The following is a 20,753-nucleotide window of genomic DNA, read 5'->3' on the forward strand; positions in this document are numbered from 1 at the left end:
TTGCATTTACCAACTTTTTTTGGCTCAACATTTTTTTGACATTCACCAACTTTTTTTACGTAAAAAATGTTGAAATAGTGTATCTAAAAATGTTAAATTTTAAAAATATAGCAAAACATGGTCATATGGGATCTCATTGTGTTGCATTAATTCTCAACAATATAGTTGTTCAAATGGATTCGAAAAACAATCTGCGCTTTGGGAGAAAAATACATTTGAAGTTTGAAATCCAAAAACGAATTCCACTCACCAGGACGAATCCTGCCACTCCCAGTGCATGCGTTGTGTGCTGTTGGGTACGGCGGAGAGATGTATTCTGATCCGACGGTTTAGAAACATTGGAAGATCTACAGGAAAAATTCTTCCGGAACATGTTTTTTTGAAAAGGAGCAGGAGCACTGCTAATTCATATAAGAAGAGTGAATGTTCTGGAACATGTATAGGACGGGTCAAGACTACAGCTAATAAGAAGAAGGGAAAACTATTGCCCTCTCGCACCAATACAAAACCTTTTATATTTTTCTTTTGTTTCGCACGATATTGTTTTTTTAAGGATTAAGTATGTATTATCAATACTACTATCTTCTTTATCATGTTAACAATGAAAAAAATAGGGCTCAGTGACTTGGGCTCCAGCTGACACGAAGCCATTTACCAAGCTAAGGTGAAAATAAATTGAGGAAGGAGACGAGCTTGTGAATCTAGAATTTTTTTTGGCTTTGCGGGCTCCATCATCGCGTGCTACAATACCGAAGCTAAAGTAACACGGGAAATAAGACCTTAGAGGCCCTCCAAACTGTAGAGCACAGCACGGCCACTCCGCCCTTTGCCTACAACGCTATACCAAACAACGCTAGCTCCGTGGATCCACATGTGAATCCATTCGTCTGATTTACACTCTGCTCCTAGAGAGAGGAGGAAAAAAAAAAATACTTGCTCCCTGAATCGTCCATCTAGACGCCGGTGTGCAATCTGGATGCAGTTTGCCATCAGCACCTTAATGCCTTCCACGAATCGTCGCTCAGGATCAGGAGCGGTCGAGTGGAGCTGGAGCTCCCTGAATAGTAGATGTTTCAATTGCAGTTGGCATGTAGTCACCGTGGTCGGTCCAAGTTTTCTTTTTCTTTTTCTTTTTCTTTTATTACCCTGTAACATAGCCTGTCAGGATTAGCTACATGCATTATTCCTACTTTTTTTTTAACGAAATTGGCTTAAAAAAAACGTGTCTACTGTAAGTGTACATAGGATGGTATTTCGATACCCCGCATATACATATAACTTGATCGACTTTTGTGTCCAAAGGTCCTTTATATTGTGTGGTGCAAGTACAAAAAAATGTAGGCAGAGGCAGAGCACAATTCTGTAATCTGCTGCACCGCAAGTGTGTCCGGAATTCGGCCCCTGTATTAGCAACCAGATACTTAAAAATGTGGTGCTTTTTTCGCACGATCGAGTCATCAACCATTACACAATAGCGTGTCACCCCTTCGTGGGTCCAGGATGCTGACATGGCGTCGCCTCGGTGCCAACAGTTTCTCACGAAACCTGGACCGCTGTGTATATTTCTCTTGCAAACATTTCTAAATAGTTGGGATCTTAGAAGCGATCTTGATGTTGTTGAGCTAATGCGAGACCGCATCAGGGCCCCTTAGTTTTTTTTTTCTGTTTCTTGTTCGTTAGAGCTTGTATCCCTCTACTGCATTTAAAAGAAGAAAAAGAATACCATTCTACTGGCGCGGTGGCATTGGCTTCGCGTTGAGTCGTCGATGCAGTTCAGATTTGAGAGTGGAGCAAGTTTGGGTTTTGGTGTTGGTCAGTTCTGAATCTTGTGATTACCACGGCGAACATAGGAGGAACCGAAGCTTTGGTGCTAAATCCATGTAGCTGCCTGTATACTTAGCTGCACTGCACTAAACCCTGCCAAGTCTTCAAGGCCCCACTCCCCAGTGCACACTCGGCTCGCTGTCGTCTACTGTATATCTACCGATTGGCTGGCTGGTGCGACGAAACTGCTTTGGCCGCGGGAACGGAAACCACCGGCGGCCGTGTGATCTCTGCCGGCGACACGGGACACGGCCCGCAGCAGAGGCCAAAACGGCTACCGCTCCTGCCGTCGCCGGTCGCCATCTGTGGAAATGGAAACCCGGTGGCGTGGCGTCGCCGAGGAATCAGCCCGACACCGCCGGCGGCGCGCGCTACCCGCCTGCTGCTGACCACAGGCAGCTAGGACGACAAAGAGCGTACGATACGAGGAAAACTACAGGCGAGGCGACGGCCGCTATCCAGAAACCGCGAGCACACGACATCAGCCCGCTGCCCGCTAGCTTGTCTTTCCTCAAATTTCACCGATCCCACTTGTCATTCCCTCATGTTTTTTTTCTCCTTTTCTTTTGCACGACTGGACTGGACAATCTTAGATTGTTGACAGCATTCAACACAGCTTGATTATGCATGCGACATGATGCTCACAAAAGGAGCCATGTCGAACGGGCCCACTTAGCAGCGAAGGCAAACCAAAATCTAATTCATTTTTCATTGGCCAAGCTTCACAATTTGCTCCATCATCCAGGTGTCACCTGCACGCCCGACAGCTGCGTCGCACCTATATATACAAGCTCCGCACCTCCGAAGAGTGCCAAAGAAAGAGCACACTGCACACTGCACCGCACACAGAACACTTGAGATACACGCTGACACGCATCCGCACAAGCTAGCTTCGCACCGCCAACTTCCTTCCAACGGTTTCGAGCGCCGCATTTCGTTCGGTCCGACCATGGCGATCCTGTCGGACGCCGCCACCGAGGTGCTCGTCCCGCTCGCCGCGGTCGTCGGCATCGCCTTCGCCGTCGCGCAGTGGGTGCTCGTCTCGCGCGTCAAGCTCTCGCCGTCCGCGCGCGGCGGCGCCAGGGACAAGGACGTGCTCGGCGACTCGCTGATCGAGGAGGAGGAGGGCCTCAATGACCACAACGTCGTCGTCCGGTGCGCCGAGATCCAGAACGCCATCGCCCAAGGGGCGACATCGTTCCTCTTCACCGAGTACCGGTACGTCGGCATCTTCATGTCCATCTTCGCCGTCGTCATCTTCGTCTTCCTCGGCTCCGTCGAGGGGTTCAGCACCAGGACCCACCCCTGCACCTACAGCAAGGGCAGGGAGTGCAAGCCCGCCCTCTTCAACGCCCTCTTCAGCACCGTCTCCTTCCTGCTCGGGGCCATCACCTCCGTCGTATCGGGCTTCCTCGGCATGAAGATCGCCACCTACGCCAACGCCCGGACCACGCTGGAAGCCAGGAAAGGCGTCGGCAAGGCCTTCATCACCGCGTTCCGCTCGGGCGCGGTGATGGGCTTCTTGCTCGCGTCGAATGGACTCCTCGTGCTTTACATCGCCATCAACCTGTTCAAGATGTACTACGGCGACGATTGGGAGGGCCTGTTCGAGTCTATCACTGGGTATGGCCTTGGTGGATCTTCAATGGCGCTGTTTGGAAGGGTCGGAGGCGGGATCTACACCAAGGCCGCCGACGTGGGCGCTGATCTTGTTGGCAAAGTTGAGAGGAACATTCCTGAAGATGATCCCAGAAACCCCGCTGTAAGTATTCCAAAATGAACAGTTTAATCTATGACTATATTTATACCAGTTCAGCAGCAACAAATTAAAGATATCAATTCAGTGGTTTACTGCTACCACTTTACAGAACTTGGTATTTAAAAAGAGGAATACTTTACTGAAACTGCAAGTTCTCTCTCTCAGGTGATTGCTGACAACGTCGGAGATAACGTTGGTGACATCGCTGGAATGGGGTCGGATCTCTTTGGATCATATGCTGAATCTTCCTGCGCTGCCCTCGTTGTGGCTTCCATTTCTTCATTTGGGGTCAACCATGATTTCACTGGGATGTGCTACCCGCTGCTAGTCAGCTCCGTTGGCATCATTGTCTGCTTGATCACCACACTCTTTGCAACCGACATCTTTGAGATAAAGGCTGTGAAAGAAATTGAGCCTGCACTGAAGAAGCAGCTCATCATCTCGACGGCTCTGATGACTGTCGGTATCGCGCTGATCAGTTGGTTGGCACTCCCAGCTAAATTCACAATCTTCAATTTTGGCGAACAAAAACAAGTTACCAACTGGTAAGTTAATCGCTAGTGCTGATTGTTTGTTACTAATTTCATGAAATGCATTATCTTCTGTTAATCGCGATCACACCACTTTTGCAGGGGATTGTTTCTGTGTGTTGCAATTGGTCTCTGGGCTGGTTTGATCATTGGATACGTGACAGAATACTATACTAGCAATGCATACGGGCAAGAAATTTTGCAGTTCAATTGTAAAAAAAAATCATCTGCTAGTAGGGCTTTAATCCATGGTGCTAACTGCAATCTGCTTATCTGCTACGCTGCAGCCCTGTTCAAGATGTCGCCGATGCCTGCAGAACTGGCGCCGCCACCAATGTCATCTTCGGCCTTGCTCTGGGATACAAGTCCGTCATAATCCCCATCTTCGCTATTGCTGTTGGCATCTACATCAGTTTCACCATTACTGCGATGTATGGCATTGCCGTTGCTGCTCTTGGCATGCTGAGCACAATTGCGACTGGCCTTTCCATCGACGCTTACGGTCCTATCAGTGACAACGCCGGTGGCATTGCTGAGATGGCAGGGATGAGCCACAGGATTCGTGAGAGGACCGACGCACTCGATGCCGCTGGAAACACAACTGCGGCCATTGGAAAGGTAACACAAACCTATATTTCTTGCAAGAACAATGATAAAAGAAAAACACTTCAAATAGTTGCAAAAAAAATTATGTTTTCCTCTGCAGGGTTTTGCCATTGGATCAGCCGCCCTGGTGTCGCTGGCCCTGTTCGGGGCGTTCGTAAGTAGGGCCGGGGTGAAGGTGGTTGACGTGCTGTCCCCGAAGGTGATCATCGGCTTGGTGGTGGGCGCCATGCTCCCGTACTGGTTCTCGGCGATGACGATGAAGAGCGTGGGCCGGGCCGCGCTGGAGATGGTGGAGGAGGTCCGGCGGCAGTTCAACACCATCCCGGGCCTGATGGAGGGCACGGGCAAGCCCGACTACGCCAACTGCGTCAAGATCTCCACCGACGCCTCCATCAAGCAGATGATCCCGCCGGGGGCGCTGGTGATGCTCACGCCCCTCGTCGTCGGCACCTTCTTCGGCGTGGAGACGCTGTCGGGGGTCCTCGCCGGCGCCCTGGTCTCCGGCGTGCAGGTCGCCATCTCCGCGTCCAACACCGGCGGCGCCTGGGACAACGCCAAGAAGTACATCGAGGCCGGGGCGAGCGAGCACGCGAGGGCGCTGGGGCCCAAGGGCTCCGACTGCCACAAGGCTGCCGTGATCGGCGACACCATCGGGGACCCGCTCAAGGACACCTCCGGCCCGTCGCTCAACATCCTCATCAAGCTCATGGCCGTCGAGTCCCTCGTCTTTGCGCCATTCTTCGCCACCCACGGCGGCATCCTCTTCAAGCTCTTCTAGCTGGTTCTAGTGTTCTAGACCAGGAAGCAGAAGAGCTCAGCTCCCGCGGATGATTTGAAAATGGTTACTCCGATCCGGCGCGTGCCAATAAAACCAAGCCCCTGCAGAGGACGGCGCTAGTTCATGTTCTCCTTGTAGTTGTAGCTTAAGCTTGCTGTGTGAACACCTGCATTGTCGTACAGTACTGTACAGAGTGACCAGATGGTGTCCATCTGTGGCATTGTTTTTTAGACGAAGTGTCATAGAGCTGCCGATTATATTAAAAAGAAGAGCATTTCAGAAAGGAGGACTGTACAAGACTTAAAAGAAACAGGAAAGGAAAAAAGAAAACGTGATCCAAGCACAGAATCTGGCTAGTTTAGCCACCGCCATCATCCAACTATCTAATTCGTCTCTAACTCGGAAGAAGACTGTGTTACTCGTGTCCTCTTTGTGGTCAAAATTCTCGCGTTCCTCTCTTTCCGGATTACCCAAGATGTTAGCATGATCACCGAGTGTAGGCTCTTTCTTGAGTTGGTAATTGAGGTTGCTCTACTCGTCCACCATGTATAGATATCACCGTCGTGTTGCGGCCATTCCCTCGGGTGCAATGCCAAAATTGCCAGCCACTCTGCTATAGAAGCCCAAACCTTCCTCGTGAATCTGCAGTCAGCAAAGAGATGTATAGCTATTTCCGGTTGATTTCTGCAAAGTGGGCACGTTGCTTGGTTTGGCCATCCTCTTGTTTGCTCTTGTTTGTAGCCTGTCTGCCGTCCATAGCCTATTCTGAAAGGCCAACTAGGAGAACAACTTGCAACTTGCGGGAGCCCAATTTCTCCATATAAGTGTGTCAAAATTTGTTGTCGCGGAGCCGAGGAATTGGGCATTGTAAGCTGACTTTGCCGAGTAGTTTCCATGGGCCGTTAGTTTCCATACGATGTCGTTGTGCGCCTCTGTGTTGATGTTGATGGTTCGGGTTGCTTGCCAAGTGTAGATAAGTTCCTGTAGATGTTGTAGTGAGAACTCGGTATGGTGAAAATTTAGATCTCTTGTCCAATTGTTATTATTCAGCGCATCCTGTAGCATTCTTTGCTTCTTCCTGGAAATGTTGAATAGATTTGGTGCAAAGTCAATCAACCTTTGCCCTTTGAACTAGCTGCTGTGCCAGAAGGATGTTCGCCTGCTGCTGATTTGAGTGGCCGCCGCAAAGAGCTTCCTGTCTATTTTTGTGCATGGAATTTCCGATCCACTCCACGGCTTATCATGCTCTTTCTATTCCTGCCAAAGCCACCAAAGCCTGAGGCTCCTTGCAAACCGTTTTAGGTTAAGAATGCCTAGGCCACCTAGCCGTGTTGGCCTGGCTGATCGGATCCAGTTAACTTTGTATTTTCCACCCGTGATCGCTCCCGCGCTTGCCTAGAAGAATCTTTTCCGTATGGCATCAATCTCTTCGAGGACCACTTTTGGTGCATTGATTGCGCTTAGAAGGTATACTGGCTGTGATGTTAGCATGTTAGCACCGCTTTGACTAGCGTCAGTCTGCCAGCTGGTGAAATGTTCTTTGCATTCCAGGCTGTTAGCTTGCCAACAGCTTTGTCTATAATGGGTTGGAAGGGAGCCCTGTTCAGTCTTCCTGTGGTCAGAGGGAGGCCGAGGTACTTGGTCGGGAAGCTTGTTCTGATTAAGGGCAGTCCGTTAAGGACCTGATCCAGGTCAATGCCCGCGCACCGGATGGTGACTACGCTCAATTTTTTGAAGTTTGTCCTCATGCCTGAAGCTTCACCGATGTTTTGAAGCAGGTCCTTTAGGGCGTTAATGTCTTCGCTTGTCGGGTTCACGAAAATTGTCGTGTCATCTGCATACATGGAGACCCTGATGTTTAGGCTCCTTCCTCTCAATTTGTTGATTAGGCCTTTTTCCGTCGCTAGGTGCAGTAATGCTCTAAGTGGTTCGATGGCAATGATGAACAGGAGCGGGGAGAGCGGGTCTCCTTGGCGGAGTCCTCTGCCGTGAGGGATGGGCCCATTGGGATGCCGTTTAGAAATACTCGCGATGATGAGATGAATAAAAGGGCACCGATCCAGTCCCTCCACCTGGTCGGGAACCCCATTTCCTCCAACAATGTTAGCAGATAGTTCCATCTCACGAAGTCAAAAGCTTTCGCGATGTCAAGTTTGAGGAAGAGCACCGGGATCTTGTTTCGATGAAAGCGTCTAGCCATGTTGCGGACGGATAGGAAGTTATCATGTATGCTTTGTTTTTTAATGAAAACGCTCTGCGTCGGGAAGATTATCTGTCTTATGTGTGGTGCCAGTCTTACAGCTAAAGTTTTGGTGAAGATTTTGATGAAAAAGTGAATGAGGCTGATTGGTCTGAAATCCGTGACAGACTCTGCTCCTTCCTTCTTTGGCAGTAGGACAATGTTGGCCGTGCATATTTTCCTTCTTTGGCAGTAGCATTGTGTGTGCATAGTTTGCTTGATCAATATAGTATGATGATCACCGATCAGTGATGGTTAATGTAATGATCTGAAGACAAAGAACAAGGGCGAGTATATAGTGGGTTGGGCCTGATACAAGTTACCATTCTGGCCCAGTCCAGCCAGCAGATCTGACACCACCAAAGGAAATACGACCCCGCCGAGACCCAAGGGGCAGGCAGCGGGCCCGCGTAGTCCAATATAATAAAGCCGCGAGGTCCATGACACGTAAGCTCATGAATGCTCGGTCGCATCGGCTGGCTCTCCGGCAATCGGAATTTGGGCACCACCTGGAGCCGGGACGGGACGGGACCAGAATACTTGGCGTCGTCTCGGTCTCTCGCGGCTCTCCTCTCCTCTTCTCTCCTGCTACCGTCCAGCCGCACGAGGGCGCTGCTAGTTCTCGTCACCAACGACGCCACCGCCGATTTCAGAGCAATTCGGATCAGGTTAAACAACTGACCAATCCGCCGCGCTCTTCGGTTCCAACGACAAGAGCGGCGGCGGCGGGAACTATAGGGGAGCGAGGAGTAGAGGGCAAAGTGGGAAGGGGGAGCCATGGGTAACGCGTCGTCGATGCTGACCCAGTACGACATCGAGGAGGTGCAGGAGCACTGCAACTACCTGTGTGAGCAGCCATAGATGCCTTCTGCCTCTCCGGATTGGCGCCCTTTCTTCTACTGTTGTATTGTTTGGTTCGGTGATTGATAATGTTTTTTTTTCTTTAAACGACGCTGATGGTTTCTTGCTTGAACAGTCTCGCAGCAGGAGATCGTGTCCCTGTACGAGCGCTTCTGCCAGCTCGACCGCAGCGCCAAGGGCTTCATCTCCGAGGACGAGTTCCTCTCCATCCCCGAGTTCTCCCTCAACCCGCTCTCCAAGGTCCGATCCACTTCCGTCCCGAATAAGTTTCCTGTGGCTTTGTTTGCATCTCAAGAAAGGAATGTTGTGATTTTGTCCCATTCTTTCTCTTGGCAATTGGTTAGTTGTGCTGTACTGTGCAGATCTTGCAGTACTGTTCTTGTATTGGTGCTGTGCCACAGTGCTGTACTTTGCCCCCTTTTGTTTTTGTTTACATATCTGCCCTTAGAGAGCTGCTAATTTACTATACCTAACACTGAAGATAAGCTTCTAGTCCTGCGAATCTAAAACCAAAATATAAAGGTAAGAAAAAGAAGACACCTTACCAATTGTTACCAACTATTGCTATCATTAACTAGCTAAGTCTGGTATAATTCTTTTTGAAACGAAGTCTAGCATAATTTACTCGAATCTTCTCTGGACATGTTCAGTCAGGTTCCTCATACTTTGGACATGTTTTACTCTGACTTGGACACTTAGTACCACGCCATGTAAAGAAATCACTTCCAACAAGAAGTTAAATAGCTCGAGAGTAAACATATACCTACTCAAGTTTCCTTCGTCACTGTACTAATTTGTGGATATCAAGAAGTTCCCTGACAAAATTCTACCAGGACAAACACTTACTGATTCAAATGATTCAACCAATATGTTGCTCTTGATTGCCACTTTTGAGTTTCTCTTCATTCTTTTTTTTTCAGAGGTTGCTTCGTATGGTTGATGGGTTGAACTTTAAGGATTTTGTTGCCTTTCTTTCTACTTTCAGTACAAAGGCCAGTCTTCGGCAGGAGATCGAATGTAATCCCTACTATCATGTTTGTATTTAATTATTTCCTTCCTGTTTGAATATTTGATCTTAGAAGCAACAGGATGTTGAATGAGGAAGTCCTTAGACCTTGTGACCACTCACACAAATTTTCCTTTTCCGTTTTATGTTTGATGAAGCAGTGATATTTAAGGTTTATGACATTGATGGTAAGGGAAAAGTAACCTTCAAGGACCTGCTAGAAGTTTTACGGGACCAAACAGGGTCATTCATGTCTGAGGAACAAAGAGAGGTGCTCGCATGTCATTTCATAAAGTTCTGGATCTCATTATCAATGTTATGTGTTTGTTTCCTTTATTTTGTGAAGACGATATTGTAGATTTGTAGTATTACCATTTACTGCATTCATCTTCAACTAACTGTTAGCCTTAATTAGTGACATGTCAAGTGGACATAATATGATTCAAACTGAAGGAGACACTGACAATAAACTGTAGGTTTCGTTAGAGCTGCAAAGTGGGAAGTAGCATGATTTGCAGTCTAGTTGTGCGCACTGTATAAAGATTATTTGCACAGCTTTTGGCATGATTAAAAAAGTTAGTTTTGGAAGCCATTGTGATCAAAATTAGTCTTTCTATGGATTCTTAGCCTGCAACAGGTGTTCTCTCTGACCATTTGTAGTAAACAAAGGAGCCATTTTGATTTTTCCCCATTCTTATCCAATTTCTGTTCAGAAGCAATGCATCTTTTCAATGGCTTCTTTATTTTAACAAGTTAACGTAGCATGGTTTAAAATAAATTGTGCTTGAATATGCTATACCTTCTCTGTTTTATTCAAAGGAGCCTATGTTGTTTAGAACTGACTAAAGGTTCCTGAAGCTAGTGAAATGCTCGTAATATCCCACTGAAAATGTTGAGCACAAGCACACTAGTTCTGTTTTCCTTCTCACGAAAAGAAAAAAGAGGTACCACTAGTTATATAACTCGTGAGGTACCAAAATTTGGTACCTAAGGCATCCAAGTAATAATTTTGTTACATTTCCATGGACTGACAAAAGGCTCTTGTCTATTTTATTATATGGAAATAGAATATCAACGTGACACAAATCATATTGATGCCTTGCAGCAAGTAGTAACTAAGGTATTGGAAGAAGCGGGGTACACAAAAGATTGCTCATTTTCAGTCGAAGATTTTATCCAGGTACAGGAATCCTTTTCTGTCTCCTTATCATAGCTTCTATTTCTATTATTCTCCAATATGCTTACTATAATGCGCTCTGGAAACTTTGTGACTGTATTATATACTCGTAGGCAGCACCTATCAGAATGAGCATTTCTGGACAACCAGTCTTCTGCATGCAGTACTGAACTTGTCTGAAAACATCTTGTACTGTTGTTTCAGATTATCGACCATCCTGGGCTCAAGATGGAGGTGGAAGTGCCAATCGATTAGCGAAAAGACTGTAGAGTTCAGAAAAATACGTTACTCTGCAAGCTCCACTTTTGTCTGCAGGACATAGTGTCCATACTCGATAATATGTAACAGGATGATGAGCAGAGCATCCACTTTGGTTGTCTTCTTTGTAACCAGTTCACGTGCCTAAATTTTAGCTTACTCTGATGCCACAACACTAGCTTTCGTCTTTTCTTAGCCCTTGTGAATGCAGTAATCCTTGTCAACTTGTCTGGATTCAATAACGAAAAATTTGCCTTGTAGTGAGATCAAGTTGGTTCCAATTCCATGATGATACTTTGGAGCGCAATCTTGTGGTTGACAGAACAACTATCATGTATCGTAGCCTCCTCGGCGGCCGGACGGCGTCGAGCAACTGACGACTGGGACGACGACGACGACTCGGAAGTCGGAAACAATTTCTATGTTCGCTCACATAACGCGCACTTCCTCAGGACGTGGGCTGCGACCCACCGCCTCGGCCCCCACTGCAAGAAGGCGGTGGCGGCGGTGATGGACGTGCCCCCGCTGTTCGACCGCGGCGTCGTGCCGGACGACGGCGGGCTCCGGGAGGCGTTCCTGTGCGACCACCGAGCTCTCGGTGCGGCCGGCGACAAGCGCCTCGACGACTGGGACCTCAGCCGGCGCCCTGGCGTCGTGGTCGTGACGTTCCGGTTCACGGACAAGCAGCTCCGTGCGCTCCGGAGGAACGTCGAGTCTGAGACCTCGGCGCGGTGCTCACCCTTCGCGCTGGCGTGCGGCGCCGCGTGCGTGGGCATCGTGCGCGCGCCGGCCGGCAGCCGCGACGCGAACGGAGGAGCGGTTGCGCCCCGCGCGCGAGCCCGCCGATCCCGGCGAACTACTTCGGCAACAGCCTGCCGCGTGGAGGCCGGAGCGCGTGGCCTCACCGCGGCTGCCGCCTCGGCAGCGATATGGCGTGTGAGTGTGTGATCGAGGGGTTCGCGGAGGAAGGGCGGGCATTCCGGGAGGCGCGCAGGTGGGTGCGCTCCGTGCGGGAGTACGCGTCCGCGCGTGCGATGACCATGGCCGGGTCGCGGAAGCTGCGGCTGTACGCGGCGACGGATTTCCGCGGGGCATGGGGCCGGCCGAGGAAGGTGGAGATCGCGTCGTGGAACGGACGGGCGCGCGGGCGCTGGCGGAGAGCGGCCGCGACGGGGACGGCGGCGTCGAGGTCGGGCTGGCACTGCCGCGTGCGGAGATGGAGGCGTTCCGCACGTTTTACCTCGACCTGTTCGCCAGCCTCTGCTAGCTGAATCAGTATTGTATATTTTGCATGTTTCAAATATTGTTAACAGCTAAAAAAGTTGTTTAATTTGCTTGCACCCATATCAACAGTTGTCACCACTGCAGAGATTCTGAAGAACAATGGCCATGCCGTCGAAAAGAGTAAGTGTTCTTCCAAAAATATGCAGCGATTCTGATATGGGAGTTGCATTGAGATATGCCAATACCTCAGTGTCTTCATGTCACTGTTGCTCTGAACTCTCTTATTTATTACCCCCTTAACCCTCATCATGCCTATGCTCTGAACTCTGTTATTCATTACCCCCTTAACCTGTGCAGAGATTAGAACATTCACTGTTGAAATCAGTGACCAAATACCTTTTACAATTTCTGAGTATATGAACCAACCTGGTGCATCCTTCATTGTGTTGAAAAATATTGACCTCGATCTCTGTCTGCAAATTGAGATAGTGCTGGGAAAGAGTGACAACTTTGATGAGCTGATGGCCGCCAGCCAGTGCTGGAGAGGCAACCGCTGGAGATGGCGAAGAGCAGTCCTAAGTTCTAGAATCTCTGTACTTTTGTCCTTAATTTTTTCGCCTTCTGTGCCATTTGCTAGCTCTGTTTAAAATGGGTGATGCTGATGCTTCAAGATGGGGAATGTATTTTGGTATCCACTTGTGTGGCGTTTTTGAAACACTATATTTGATTTGTTCCATTTGTTAGCTGAGAAGTGTCAAATTCTTTTTTGAACGAACTGAAGTGTCAAATTCCATCATAGTGTGCCCCGAATTTCGTTACTCTGATAAGCTACGAAATTACAAAGTTTCCAACACACCATGGCACTAACACTACTGATATACCAGCGCACATTTGGGACACCAGAACCAAGCCGACACCAGGAGTCAGCACAGGGGGCTTCCTGATGGCAAAAGAGTTACGAACAGGCCACCATCCCCATTCACCAGCAGAACATTCAGGTCTTGTCTGCGCTTAATTGTTCTCTTCAAATTGCTTGTGGTAGTGAAGCGCCACTTGGGCCTTGACGCCGTTCCTCAGCGCATCTTGCTGCTGCGGCTTTTGCAGACCTGCCCAGTAGGAGAGAAAAGAGCAAAGTCAAACACACAATCTCAGTAGGAGACTTGATTTTCTTTTGCTTTTTTTTTCAAAACAAACACGCGTTGTTCCTCGCTCTCCATAGAGCCCAACATACAGCTGACAAGCCTTTTGAGAAAATGATTCGCACACTTCCAGAATTGATCGAAAGAACATGGCCTGCAATGCTTATTGCTAATTTCGTGGTGTTACACCACTGCGCTGTTGTGAGATGATGCATATAAATCAGAATTGTTTGATACCATGCTGAGTTAAACTGCATGATTAAAAGACCTAGAACATAGCAGCCAAGTGCAACTCCATCCGCTGGTGAATTTTACAATTGCCAATGGCATTTCAATTTGCTGTAGAAAGGCACGCTTTCTACTCATCGAGTATATGAAAATCTTGGAATGCAGAGGTAAACTTATGTGATCAAACTGAATACAAAAACGAGTCAAAAATTCCTGCTGCTTGCAGCAGCAACCTCAGTCGTGACTTTCATCCAGTTCCAGGCTTCCAGCACCAGTTGATTCAAAACAAATAATCAAAGACGAAAACCCGAGCTCTAATGAAGTTTCGTATCTGCATGCACTTCACTGATCCTCTTCTTCAATCAGTATCTTCTTGCAAGCCTCGTAGCACAGAAACTAAATCCCAGCAGCAGGCACCAACTTCGTGGAACTCGGCCCAAACCTCGGTGAAGGCCCCCAGCCCCCTTCGTCCTCAAGAATGCTCAGGAGAGCATGAAGCATGTCCTTGTAAACCTTCCTACCACCGACGGCTCCAGCTTGCATGTGTGCTAGCGACCTCAAGAGGGAATGTAGCAGTGCTCGAGATAGCTTCTGCTGTGGAGCCAAGGAGCAGGGTTGAAATGTTGCCGATTTCATTCGTCTTGAACATCTTCTTGTACACTTTCTTAAGACTTATCATAGGCAAAGCAGTAGGTGCAGCATATGGCACTATCCCAATGAGACTCGGAGTTAAGCCTCTGTAGAGCTCAGTAGGTTCTTTTTTTCGAAAACATTGGCAGGAGCGATGCCGTTCATTTAAGTAAAGAAGCTTGAGAACAGACAGGGATTACAATAAACGATTACATTGCAATAGAAAAACAGCACAAGAACTCTTAGCAAACAACTTAAAATGATAGATACTCAAGCATCTGGGAGCTCCTTCAGTATCAAAGGCGTTCCACACGCACTCCTTCTAGTGAAAATGTCCTTCTGAATGAGTTGAAGCACCTGATCCGGCCTCATTGAACAGTGTTGAAAAATCCTTCGGTTGCGTTCCTTTCAAATGTTCCAGACTGTATACATGATGACAGCCGCTGCCGATCTCCGCTGTTTTTTGTTTTTCAGCCTTTGTAAGACCGCATTCCACCATGCCTGAAATTGTTCCTGATCGTTTGTACTGATCGGGAAATATGATTCCATTCCCATCGTCACTCCAACCAGGTACCAGACTTGTTTTGCAAAGGGACAGTGCAAGGTAATGTGTGCTGCGTTCTCTGGTAGCTGATCACAGAGGCTGCATGTTTCGGAGCAAGGCCAATGTCACAGTAGGTTCTTCATCACGGACAATTTTGACGAACGCGTCAAGAAAGTTGTCATACACACCTCTCAGGAGAAGTACTCCATAAACAACCATTATAGTCTGTCATGTTTTGCACTTCAGTAAGAAAGTTCACTCTAGCAGTTTAAGGGAATCATATATTTAATTTCTTGTGGGGTTGCACTAAAGTTAAAGATGTTCCTTTCTGTTTAACTCAAAGCATATGGAGAGAAATAGAGGAAACTGAAATGCATACTGTGTTCAGAGCAATCAATAATTCATTAATCAATGATGCTACTTCACTCACACTATTTCCGTAACCATAGAACAAGGATCCACTTGGATAGCATTAACACATGGATACCATTCGCATTTCATGTCATACAATTTGACGCCTAAATGTTAGTTACTCGCCAAGAACAAATAGATCATATGCGCACATCCTCTACTGGTCCAACAAAATATGTTAACTACCGGAGAATTCTCACAAACAATCATGGCAGAAATGTTCAGTTTTGAGAACTAAATAACTAGCATTCGTGTTATAAATAAAAGAGACTCCATACAAATTTAAAATGGTACATGAAGTTCATTGTGAAAGAAGAGCATGTTCATGGAATCCTGACAGATGTCACAAAAGACTGGCAAGATGAAAATATTCAGTAGAGTAGGTTTTTAAATAATGTTATCCGAAAAGCCTAAACGATGCTTCTTATACAGAATTGTATCAAATTTGAAGGACCACAGACCATGGATTGAAAACGAAGTAAAGCCGAACACCATGGAGTGAGTTCCTGCTTTCAAATCAGCACGCATCATCGAGTCAATGTGCATGCCTCAATTTTCATTTGTTGATGCTAATCTCAAGTGGTAGCCAAATTGTTGAACAGCACAAGTTAGCTAATGAGTGGATGCCAGCATACTAAGGATGCTGGTCCTAGATCATATTTAAGTGGCGCCTTCATCTGCACCAACTACGCTGACACCAAACAGTACCATTAGATTGAGGTAGTGCACAGATAAAACCTTCCCTGTATAAACTTATAGTACTCAGAAAACTTTAAGTACCCATGTAGTGCCTCACTGGATAAGAAGATTATAAACAATAACAAGATAACTGTAGCAGATCAAGGAATGTCTAAATTCCAAACTGTTGCCATTCAGAGTAACTCAAGTTTCAGCTCAACAGAAAGCTTGAGGCTTAAGATAACTGAAAAGCCTTTGCCTTGTCTCCAAGAAGAAAAAGCATATAGCAAATGTGGGTAATATGTGACTAAAATGATAAGTGTCATCTAAAACGTAAAATCGCCTGAAAAACAAAGAGGGAATTTAACAAGTCATGGCTGAAGGGCTGATGCACTAGCAGAGGAGAAAAAAAAATACAGTTAACAAACAACATGTTCAGTTCATTCTTCTGGTTCCTGTGTTCGGTTTATTTTGCAAAGGTAACAAAGGTTTTCATGCTCTAATTCTGTAATATATATAGCAGTGACAACGGCTTCGCTACACAAGGACCATCAAATCGGTAGTCGAGTATCTCACTGGTTCGATCTCCGGAGACTGCTGTCCAATAACTCGTCAAGCTGGTAAAAGAAGCACCGGAGTTGTAGCGTTGCTTCTTGCTTTCTTTACATCAGGTTTCAGGGGTTTTAGTTGTTTTTTGCTTGGTTGTTTGTTTTGTTGTTGTTTGTTGTTTTTTCCTCCGTGGCCAGTGGTTTGGAGGGAAGTAGTTGTTCTTCTGGCTGTTGTTCGAACTTGTTCTTTTTTCCTTTTTTCTCTTCTAATAAAAATTATGGCAAAGCTTTTGCCGTTCCGTTCAAAAAAAATATAGCAGTGACAGTTCTTGCTTCTCAAATAAATAAAATCCACCAGGTACCCCAAACACAACTGTCATCGAGATTCAATATTCTAAGAGATCCGATCTTATTAGGAGTATAAAGACTGCAAAGCACTAAGATTTGTCCACTTGAACTACATCACGGATCCATCACAGCTACTACATATGAACAAGGACAGCACGGAACAAGGACAAGCAAGAAAACTTGAAGAGACACCTTTGCGCCATCGGTTTACTCCAAGGCATCGACGATGCGGTCCATGATCGTTCCAGTCTAAAGAATCATCCGTCCAAAGCCTCCTGATGAAAATCAAAGATCAGATTCGAGCATGGGCATTTCTGAAAACACACCGTCCCTGGAGGGTAATTGTTAGGTACCCGTTCTTCCATTGTCATGTGGCCCCAAACATTTCAATTTTCTTCTTCCCAAAGTGGAAAACGTAAGGGCATGCACTCTGGCTGCTCAAACGTCACCCACGGCACGGCTGCCCCCTCCCTGACATGCTCACAAGACCGAGCGGACGACCATATCTCCTCTTGACCCTCAGCAAGGAAAAGGAAGCAACCATTCCCCGTCTCCTCCCTCTCCTCTCCCCTCTCACCACACCAGGCAAATTCCCCTCTCGGTGAGCACTCTGTGCGTCTCTCCCATTCTGCCTATATCTTTCCTTCTCCTTTTGTCCTAACCGATCGATCACACCGCTCTGGAGCAGGCCGCCAACGACGAAGAGGAGCTCGCAGCCGTCCGCCAAGGAATAGGAGCTCGCTGTCGCAGCCGCCCACCGAGGACCTTAGAGCCGAAAGAGGTACGCCCCCTCCCTAACCCCTATCCCTTTCATGTTGGAGTTGTTCCAAATTCACTCCAGGATAAAGGCCGACCTTCCCGACCCCAGACACTCAGGGTCGGGCGAGGCGGAGTATCTCCCGACCCCAGGACTTGGAGTCGGGCGAGTCGGAGCGTCTCCCGACCCCTGGACTCGGGGTCGGGCGAGTCGGAGCGTCTCCCGACCCCTGGACTTAGGGTTGGGCGAGTCGGAGATCCACTCTCAATGGGTCAGGCGCATCCGACCCCCAGGCTTGGGGTCGGGCGAGGCAGAGTTCCGGGCGCATCCGACTCCAGGACGAAGACCCAGGATCAGACGAGGAGGAGTTCCATCCTCGCACGGGACCAAGAGTCCGTACAGCTCAATACCCCCTATCTAGGGTTTCGGTACTATATATACATACACCCTTGCTAGGGTTTTGAGCGACAGAAAAAAGAGGGAGATTATCAGATTCTCTTGTAAGCCGCCAAAGCCGTGTAACCCTAAACTCTTGAGATAGTGAGATTGTTGCCGGCTGGTGCCTGTGGTTTTTCCCTTTCACATCGAAGGGGTTTTCCATGTAAATCGTGTGTCTCCTTTGCGGTTTGAATCTTTACTTCATATTCCATACGCCGTTCCTAACAAGTGGTATCAGAGCCTTGGTTGCTGTTTGGATTTCATGTCGTCGTCAATGAAGTTCGATCTACCGCTGCTGAATTACGACACGCGGTTCTCGCTATAGCAAGTCAAGATGCGGGGGATTCTGGCACAAACTCATGATTATGATGAGGCGCTGGATAGCTTCAAAAAGAGGAAGGCCGAGTGGACTCCAGAAGAGATCTGCAAGGATCAGAAGGCGCTCGCCTTAATACAGTTGCATCTTCATAACGATATTTTGCAGGAGTGTCTAAAAGAAAAAACTGCTGCAGAACTATGGCTGAAACTGGAATCGATCTATATGTCCAAGGATCTAACCAGTAAGATGCAGATGAAGATGAAGCTGTTCACTTTGAAGATGAAGGAAGAAGATTCAGTGATGAGCCACATCGCTGAATTCAAAAAGATCGTCGCCGATCTAGTGTCAATGGAGGTGAAGTATGATGATGAGGACTTAGGTCTTTTACTGTTATGTTCTTTGCCAACTTCGTATGCAAATTTTCGTGACACCATACTCTTGAGCCGTGATGAACTAACCTTAAAGGAAGTTTATGAGGCTCTCCAATCAAGGGAGAAGATGAGAGGTATGGTGCAGAATGACAGGACGTTGTCCTCCAAGGGTGATGCTTTGCTTGTGAGAGGCAGAACTGATAACAGATCCTCCAATGATGATGGAAGAAAAAACTATGAAAGGAGAGGCCGTTCAAAGTCCAAGCCGCATGGTAACAAAAAATTCTGTGTTTATTGCAAGCTAACAAATCATACTGTTGAGGATTGCAGAAAAGTACAGAATAAGGAGAAGAAGAAAAACAAGTCGGCTGGTAAGGTCTCTGTTGCTGCTGCCGTGTCTGATGAAGAATCTGGAGATAGTCTGGTGGTATTTGCCAGTTGTGTTGCTGGTCATGATGAATGGATTCTTGATTCCGCATGTTCATTTCATTTTTGCATTAACAGAAATTGGTTTAGCTCGTATAAGCCTGTGCAGAAAGGGGATGTTGTGCGGATGGGAGATAATTGCCCGTGTGACATTGTGGGGATTGGATCAGTTCAGATCCAGACTCATGATGGCATGACACGCACTCTGAAAAACGTCAGGTATATACCAGGGATGTCCAGAAATCTTATCTCATTGAGCACGCTTGATGCAAAAGGTTACAAATATTCCGGTTCGGATGGTGTTCTGAAGGTATCAAAAGGTAATCTTGTCTGCTTGAAAGGTGATCTCAATTCTGCAAAGTTATATGTCCTTAGAGGGTGTACTTTACCTGGTTCTGATTCCGCTGTTGCTGCTGTTACTAATGAGGAACCTAGTAAAACTAACATTTGGCATATGCGTCTGGGACATATGAGTCACCATGGTATGGCAGAATTGATGAGGAGAAACCTACTGGATGGCTGCACTTCGAGTAAAATGAAGTTTTGTGAGTACTGTATTTTCGGGAAGCATAAAAGGGTACATTTCAACACTTCTGTTCACACCACTAAAGGTACTCTTGATTATATTCATGCTGATTTATGGGGTCCTTCCCGTAAGTCCTCGCTTGGTGGTGCTCGTTACATGCTCACAATTATTGATGATTACTCTAGAAGGATTTGGCCTTATTTTCTGAAATAGAAAAATGATACCTTTGCTGCTTTTAAGGACTGGAAAGTCATGATTGAAAGGCAAACTGACAGGAAGGTGAAATTGCTTCGTACTGATAATGGTGGAGAATTTTGTTCGCGTGAATTTAATGATTATTGCAGATCAGAAGGTATTGTTAGGCATCACACCATACCCCATACTCCACAACAGAATGGTGTGGCCGAACGCATGAACAGATCCATCATATCCAAGGCCCGTTGCATGCTGTCTAATGCCAGGATGAGCAAGCGTTTTTGGGCTGAAGCTGCAAATACTGCCTGTTACTTGATCAACAGGTCGCCTTCTATTCCACTAAATAAAAGAACTCCCATTGAGGTATGGTCTGGTACACCTGCTGATTACTCACAGTTGAAAGTTTTTGGATGCACTGCTTATGCTCATGTTGATAATGGAAAATTAGATCTTAGAGCTGTTAAGTGTCTTTTCCTTGGTTATAGCTCGGGTGTCAAAGGCTATAAATTGTGGAACCCGGAAACAGGAAAGACTTTTATGAGCAGAAGTGTTGTTTTCAATGAATCTGTGATGTTTACTGACAGCTTGCCCTCAGATCAAGTTCCAGACAAAGAACTGCAGCGTATGCGCATGCAGGTGGAAAATAGTCATGCTGTTGATGATGCGCCCGACCCCTCAGTCCCGGGGTGGGATGCGCCCGACCCCTTGGCTCCGGGGTTGGATGTTGCTGTTGCGCCAGACCCCTTGGTTGCGGGGTCGGATGCGCCCGACCTTTTAAGGTCGGATGATGCTCATGATGATGTTCAGCAAACTCCTCCTATTTTGCAGTCAGAGGAGGATTTACCCATTGCTCAACGCAAGTCCAAAAGGACAGTTGCACCTCCGAACCGTCTTATTGAAGAGTGTAATTTGTCTTACCATGCTTTGAGTTGT

At 47.2% G+C, this 20,753-nt stretch overlaps 2 protein-coding genes and 1 non-coding gene across 3 annotated transcripts; all 3 read left to right on the forward strand.

The window, feature by feature from the left end:
* Positions 1-2,623: 2,623 nt before the first annotated feature.
* LOC117845055 (pyrophosphate-energized vacuolar membrane proton pump) lies at positions 2,624-5,780 on the forward strand. Its single transcript, XM_034725934.2, has 5 exons — positions 2,624-3,586; positions 3,749-4,128; positions 4,216-4,302; positions 4,401-4,731; positions 4,820-5,780. Exons 1-5 carry the CDS (start codon positions 2,774-2,776, stop codon positions 5,495-5,497), a joined length of 2,289 nt encoding a protein of 762 aa, XP_034581825.1. The 5' UTR covers positions 2,624-2,773; the 3' UTR covers positions 5,498-5,780.
* A 2,418-nt stretch (positions 5,781-8,198) lies between these two features.
* On the forward strand, positions 8,199-11,302 carry LOC117852352 (uncharacterized). Its single transcript, XM_034734438.2, has 6 exons — positions 8,199-8,583; positions 8,713-8,837; positions 9,518-9,614; positions 9,765-9,874; positions 10,709-10,783; positions 10,985-11,302. The coding sequence occupies exons 1-6, from the start codon at positions 8,514-8,516 to the stop codon at positions 11,033-11,035; spliced, it is 528 nt and encodes a 175-aa protein (XP_034590329.1). The 5' UTR covers positions 8,199-8,513; the 3' UTR covers positions 11,036-11,302.
* A 19-nt stretch (positions 11,303-11,321) lies between these two features.
* LOC117852266 (malonyl-CoA:anthocyanidin 5-O-glucoside-6''-O-malonyltransferase) lies at positions 11,322-13,225 on the forward strand. The gene has a single exon (XR_011896282.1). It is a non-coding gene; the product is annotated as a malonyl-CoA:anthocyanidin 5-O-glucoside-6''-O-malonyltransferase (transcript).
* The last annotated feature ends 7,528 nt before the right edge of the window (positions 13,226-20,753 follow it).

This window comes from Setaria viridis, chromosome 1 (genome assembly GCF_005286985.2).
Source record: "Setaria viridis chromosome 1, Setaria_viridis_v4.0, whole genome shotgun sequence".
NCBI lineage: Eukaryota > Viridiplantae > Streptophyta > Magnoliopsida > Poales > Poaceae > Setaria > Setaria viridis.